This window comes from Ranitomeya imitator, chromosome 3, assembly GCF_032444005.1.
Source record: "Ranitomeya imitator isolate aRanImi1 chromosome 3, aRanImi1.pri, whole genome shotgun sequence".
Taxonomy (NCBI): Eukaryota; Metazoa; Chordata; class Amphibia; order Anura; family Dendrobatidae; genus Ranitomeya; species Ranitomeya imitator.
Genome location: NC_091284.1, coordinates 370,264,032 through 370,271,267, shown reverse-complemented (window position 1 = coordinate 370,271,267; position 7,236 = coordinate 370,264,032). Strand labels below are relative to the sequence as shown.

Genomic DNA, 7,236 nt, shown 5'->3' with positions numbered 1-7,236 from the left:
AAATAAAAAAGTTTTTAAATTCTATACCGATTCAAATACAATTTTTATACCATAATATTACATATACTTGTTTGTCTGATCGACCTGTATCTTTGTGTTTTACCTGATAAGCAACGATAACAGCGATGTTTTCCAATTGAAACCAGGGTAAAAATCTGAAGCGTGGCCCTGCGCTTATCAACATGATGTACGTGGGCCTCTGCATCGTTGTTCCCTGGAGAGATGTCTGTGACAGCTCTCCAGGGACCAACCAGCGGACGCTGCAGTGATCTGCATCATTGTCTGTTTCGCTGCTGCATTAAGTGTGAACACCTCATACAGCAATGAGAGACACCCAAAAAAAGGCAAACTAAAAATTGAAAAAATAGTGTCTGACATTGCATATATGAGGTGTTTGAAGCACAAAATATGTGTAGACAGCACATGGCGTGATTTGCCGAGATAAATTCTGGAAAATAATAGCATAAATAATAACAAATAGTGTTTTTTAAAAATAACATTTTTTATTGGGGGAAACAGAAAACAAAAAGGGTTCTTAAACTTAGGGGGTTTCCACCTGTGCCACCAGGGGGGAATGGTAGGTGTCTTCTCTGGAATGGTGAGAGAAATGGGAGGATGATGGAGAAGATGACGATGATGGCGAAGAGGAGGATACATAGTCAAGTAGACTTGATGGGAGATCCAAACCCTCCCCAGGGTATACTGGGGAGGAAACCGCCACCTCTGTAGGGGAGGGAGGAGGCAACACAAGCCTTGTTTGGCCCTGGCTGCTCCTACTGCGACTCGAGCCCCTACGGACAGTTGGTGTTGTCACTGGAACAGCAACCAGAGCCTCTTTGTGTGCCCGTCTGTGTTTCCTCTTTTTTTTTTTTTTTTGGGTCCTGTGGCAGGTTCCCCAGCATGATGACGCCTACGGGAGGATGAAGGCATGGCAGGAGCAGGAGTCGGCGGCACTATGTTATGGTGCCTGTGGTGGCGTCGCTCGGCACGTGGACCACGGTGGGGTGGCTGGAGTGGCTCTCCAGCAGGAGTGGGAGTCATGCTTGCCAGCGACGGCACTACTGCCATTGTCGCTGACTGCATGACCCCAGCCTGCTGGAGAGCCCTCACGTAGGAAGTGTTGCAGGACTGCATCACTGAAATCTGTAGTTCCGGCGTAAGGTGTTCCACCATGCCCTTAGCAATGGTACTAAAAAAATGTTTTGCCGGATTTGAGAGCTCGGTTTCAATTGTTTCAAGGCGCCGGTCGATATTGGACAGACGAGTGTCCATGTTATCGCTCAACGCCTTGAAACAGTTCTGAAAAACCGTGCTCAAATGCAAAAATTCGGGCATGGTTGGCCTGTCCGAGGCCCGCTGGCGCTGTCGGGAATACCCAAACGAAGGTGCGCCAGAGGCCTCGGCCAGGGGAACACCTGATGTACCGGCTGCCGGTTCACCAGATGGTGGTGCAAGCCTGCTGTCGCTGTGGGAGGGCTGTGATGGATCAGATGGCGATTCATGAAGGACCGCTTCTGCGGGGCGAGCTCTCTCGAGGGTGCTGCTGTGTGTCCTGTGAAAAGATAATGAAAAAATTAGTCTTCAATGAATAACCTCTCCCATACGCCAACTCCTGGAATAAAAATAGCATTACATTACACAATAATACAAATCCTCGGTCTCACAGTCTGTGTGGCCAATAATTAATTTCTGATTGTTATCGCCAGCTGACCGTTAGGGCCGACGATAACAATCATGAACATTCCCGCTGTCAAAGCATTTTGACCGTATACCACTGTGGGTATAAAAATTTTGTAATCGAAAACTCTTTCTGGAAGCTGCCTATGCCACAAAAATAGTTGAAAATTTAATGTCAAGATAAAAAATTAAATAAAAAAAAACCCAGTGATTTCACTGATCTGATTGCAGGAACGACCATGATGTTCGGATCATGTGATCGAGACTTCATCATTATTCCTGCAATCAGAACTACCCTGACTCAGAACTTAACCTGTCATGGACTACAAGGACTCACGCTTAACCCAAAAAATTAACTAATGGCCTATATAGCATTTTAATAGGGATACATTTACGTGGATGGCCAATATGTTACGCTGACTACATGGATGGGCAATACAGTATGTGCCTGTGAAATATACTATGTGGATACGTGGCTAGAACGTGTGGTATGTGGCTGCGATATTGTTACCTGCCAATATACTATGTGGATGCACAATGTACGTGGCTGGGCAATGTACTATGTGTTTGTGCAGTAGGCTATGTGGCTGGGCACTGTAATGGGGCTGTGCAATATGTTTTGTGGACAAAATACTTACTGACGGCGGCCAAGGACTGGTCTTAAGAACTGTAAACATTTGGAATATTTATAGGGCACAGACTTGGCCGCAGCAGCACCACTCTTCGAGCGCTCCTCCTCTGCCCGTAGCCCCTTATTGAAACGGTCCTTGATGGATCGCCATCTGATCCTCAACCTTTTAACTGTGAATGCAAAGGAAAAAAAAGGTTACATATGTAGCATTTGAAATGGATAAAACAACCGTGTGCGATGCAAAACTTTAGGCGTTTATTGCATCACACACGGTTGTGTTTATCCTGGAAAGATGGTGTGTCATAGCAACGTATCTGCACGGCGTATCAGCAATACTCACCAAAGTTGGCTTTGTCCTTTGCAGGAGCTATGTCAAAGCCCTCCCACAGCGACTTTGCCACCTCTACCCACAAACGCCTCAACACCACCTGGTCCATGTGCCGGGAGTCACGGCTGTCCCACAACGGGCCACGCTCCTGGATGCTTGATATGAGGAGCTCCACATCAATGACTCCATGGTCCCGTTGTGAAACCTAGAAAAATTAAAAACAGAAAAGGTTACAAATATGCAAATATTAACAAACACCAGCACCTATCATGATATGTACCTTGGCCCTATCCTTTGTCATTTTATATATGTATATTGATGGTTTCTACACCTGTATTTTTGAATGTTTTGGTTGTTTCACCTTTGTTACCTTCCCCCAATACTTGCTACCCTGAAAAGTTTGAATGTAAGCTTACTAAACATCCCTAGTGAAAGCAGGATGCTAATCAAAAAAAAAAAAGAAATTGTTTAATAAAAATACTCACTCGCCGTGCTGACGCCACACCTTGGCCCTGACCTCTCTGCTCCCGCTGACTTCCTTCACCCTCACTTGAAGAAGCCTGTAAAAATTGTATAAAGAAATTATTTTAAAAACTACAAATGACTGCGAATAGTAAGGAAATTGACATAATTACTCACCACACTCCCCTGCGCCGATTGGCTCGATTCTGACACAGTGGCCATTGTAGCACGTTTGTTCTGGCATGAAAAAATGAAAAAAAAAAATCAAAACTAAACCTAAATATGGCACATACAATAAAATATGCCCAAAATTTTTTACAACAACCACAATTGACTTTTGACTGATCGGACAAAGCAAAAATAAGAAAGCGACACCACAACGCCATACATTGCAAGAGAAGACAATCAATAGAAGAAACTATACAAGAATAGACCCAAACCAAAAAGCAAAAATAGACACCTATGTCCAAAAATGGACATATCAAAACTTTCTGAAAAAACATTACAGGCACAAAAATACAATGAAAGAGCAAAATAATGAACGCAATACTTTACAATTGCAACAAGACATGATCCTAAAAAACAACATCTTGTGACATCTAACCACAGAAAGACAAAAGGCAATAAAAACCATTCTAGATAACAAGCAATAAACATTACGGGACAACCGCTGTAAAAATATACAGCAACCCAAACATAAACCATAGCCAAATAGAAAATAAAACACATGGAATTTTTAAAAAAGTCCACCACCAAAAATAATATAAACAAATAAAAATTATACTACACACTTCGCAATGCAATCAGTCAATGAAGGAAGATATATGCCATACGGAAAACGACGTAAAAACATCAGCGATATTTTTTAAAATAAAGGGAAAGTACAATTGAAACTATAATGGCATAGCAGCAGCACGGAACTATACAATACAAAGACATCATAAATGTTGCCCCCCCACCAGCAAGAAAATACACTCAAGGAAAGAAAAAATAAAGCCAACAGCATAATCCAAAACACAGCAAGACATGAGCCAAGAAAATGCCACACAGTTACCACCAACAATAGAAACCAGAAAAACATGCACCAGAAATTTTACAAGACAAAATGAGCAAAAATCAATACATTGAACAACCACATGACACAAGAACAAAACACATAACCAAACCCAAACTAACGTAAAAAAAAAAAAAAAAAGAAAATAAATGCAATCCTATTAACCCAGAAGAACATCAGAACCAGACAAACAATTTTTCAATAACAACCCATAACCGTAATAGCACAGACCAAACATTACAAAAATATAGACAAATCAAGAAATAAAACACAAAATACAAAATGTGCAAAGAGAAATATATACTTACAAGTTTGGAAAGCAGATTCTCCAGTCTAGTCTTGTCTGGTGTGATGACTTGTGAAAGACAATGGCAAACCCCTCGTTTCTTTATATATATAGGTTGTTTTTTTTGGGTCTAGACAAAGTCTAGACAATGTTTTGCATTTTTTATTGGAAAACGCATGCGTCGTACAACGCACCACGACGCAAGTACTTGCGTCGTCTGCGTTGTCAATACAAGTCAATGGGAAAAAAGGCGCATCGACGACGCAAACACGACGCAAACACGACGCATGCGTTTTTTAAAAGGTCGGCGCCGCCAGAAAAATGCAACATGTTGCGTTTGCCGCGCCCAGACAGGTGCGCCCTAACGCCGCATGCGGCGTAAAACGCAACACAACGCAACACAACGCATGCACATGCGGCCCCATGCGGCGCCAATGTTAAAGATAGGGCCGCACGACGCATGCGTTTTGTTGCGGCGGCGACGCTGCGGCGCAAACCGCAAATGTGAACGTACCCTTACATCCTCACCTGTGCTCAGTAAATGATCGGTTAATTAGTGTGTGTGCATAAAAAGAAACGCAGCACCCCAGACCTTCACTTGAACTGCAACGTGAGCTCTGACAACATGCCAAAAATCCACCATGCGACCAAAGCCTGGATTATCAAGAGGCTGAAGACCAGATCCACTGCAGAGGTGGCTGGTACCTTTAATGTGTCTCAGCGTCAAGTATAAAGAATTAAAAAAAGATTTGAAGAGACTGGAGATGTGTTTGACAAGCCCAGGTCCGGCAGACCCCGCAAGACAACTGCTCAGGTTGTCGGTTAGAAAATCCAAAGCAAGCCCCTCTTTCACTGCAGCAGAGCTCCAACAGGCCTGGTCACCTCAAGTCCCTGTGTCAAGTAGAACAGTTTGTAGGATTCTGTCTCAAAATGGCCTCCATGGTCGAATCAGTGCCCAGAAGCCAGCATTAAACAAAAGGCAAATAAAAAAACGTGTGGCGTTTGCAAAGTCCCACAGCCTGCTAATTAGATGGATGTTGGAAAAGTGGCAGAAGGTGGATTTCTCTGATGACTCTTTAGTAGAATTACACCACAGCCACTGCAAATACTGCAGGAGACCTACTGGAGCCCCAATGGATCCAAAATACACCCAGAAAACAGATACATTTTGTGGTGGAAAGATCATGGTCTGAGGTTACATTCAGTATGGGGGTGTGCAAAACACTTGCAAGGTGGAAGGCAATATCAATAGCCTTAAATATCAAGAAGTATTAGCTACCTCTTATATTCTAAATCATAAAAGGGGTCAAATTCTGCAGCAGGATGGTGCTCCATCTCATACATCCATCTCTACAACAAAGTTCCTCCAGGCAAAAAAGATCAAGGTGCTCATGGACTGGCCAGCCCACCAGACATGAACATCATTGAGCATGTTTGGGGTAGGATGAAAGAGAAAGCTTGGAAGACAAAACCAAAGAATCTAGATGAACTCTGGGAGACAAGTAAGACTGCATTGTTTGCTATTCCTGATGACTTCATTAATAATTTTTGACTCATTGTTGAACCGCATGGATGCAGTCCTTCAAGCTCATGGAAGTCACACAAAATATGAAATATTACTCTTATAGCACCATGACTTCATTTACCAATGTTATGCAACATATATTTGTATTTTAAGTTAATTATTTGTTTGAATATCACATTACTTTCTGTGGGCGACAAAACTTTTATCTTGCCAAAATCTGACCATTCTGTGTCCATTAACTGATCAATATTTCTGCATTGAAGCTAATTTATTTTCTTAACCAAACCACATTTCGGAGGGTTTCAGCTTTCAAAAGAATAATTTATACAACAAATGGAAGAATTTAATGTCAAGTTATAAGCTTTTGTTTACATAACATGGAAAAGCGACATAACTTCTGTCAGGGAGTGTAGTGCATGGATTCAGTGTCTGATAAATAAAGCGCATAGTGCATTTCATAGATTCTGTTGAATATGAAATACATGTACACAGTCACAAGTTTTAGATAATTGAAAGCTCTATCCACATGTTATAGCATACATGTGCAGACATCAAAATTTGAGATGCATAAAGCACAGAATAGGTCCAAATAATTACTGCAAGAACGTTTGAACATACTGTATTCCTACACTAACACACTATGAGTGTCATCAAAGTGCCTTCAAGATGCACCCAGACATGGATGTAACAAAGCGCTGAAGAGTTCTGACGTACCAGCAATGTAAATTCCTTTGAACAAATGTGGAGAGATCTTAAAACTTCTGCAGGGAGAAGGTCGACTTCAAATATGAGAGACCTGGAGCAGTTTGCAAAAGAAGACTGGCTCAAAATTCCAATTGAGAGATGTAAGAAGCATGTTGATGGTTATAGGAAGCGGTTGATTGCAGTTATTAATTCCAAAGGGTATGCAACCAAATATTAAGGTACAGGTGCCAACAATTTTGTCTGGCCCATTTTTGGGGTTTTGTGTGAAATTTTGTTCAATTTACCTTTTTTCAGTTTTTTTGTGTTTCTCTAATACACAAAACACAAAGGAAATAAACATCTGTATAGCAAAACATGTCATTTTGCAAATTTTCTGTGAGAAAGACTTCAATTTGTGGAAGAATTTCAAAGGTGCCAACACTCTCAACCATGACTGTATACACAGTGCCTTGCGAAAGTATTCGGCCCCCAGGAACTTTTTAACCTTTTTCCCCATTTCATGCTTCAAACATAAAGATACCAAATTTATTTTTTTTTGTGAAGAATCAACAACAAGTGGAACACAATT

The 7,236-nt window shown here is 41.6% G+C and overlaps 1 protein-coding gene across 1 annotated transcript; it reads right to left on the bottom strand.

The window, feature by feature from the left end:
* Positions 1–522: 522 nt before the first annotated feature.
* LOC138669978 (uncharacterized) lies at positions 523–3,837 on the bottom strand. The gene is made up of 5 exons (XM_069756908.1): positions 3,276–3,837; positions 3,122–3,196; positions 2,649–2,841; positions 2,316–2,478; positions 523–1,552 (listed from the first exon to the last, which is right to left on the bottom strand). The coding sequence occupies exons 1-5, from the start codon at positions 3,318–3,320 to the stop codon at positions 811–813; spliced, it is 1,218 nt and encodes a 405-aa protein (XP_069613009.1). The 5' UTR covers positions 3,321–3,837; the 3' UTR covers positions 523–810.
* Positions 3,838–7,236: the final 3,399 nt, after the last annotated feature.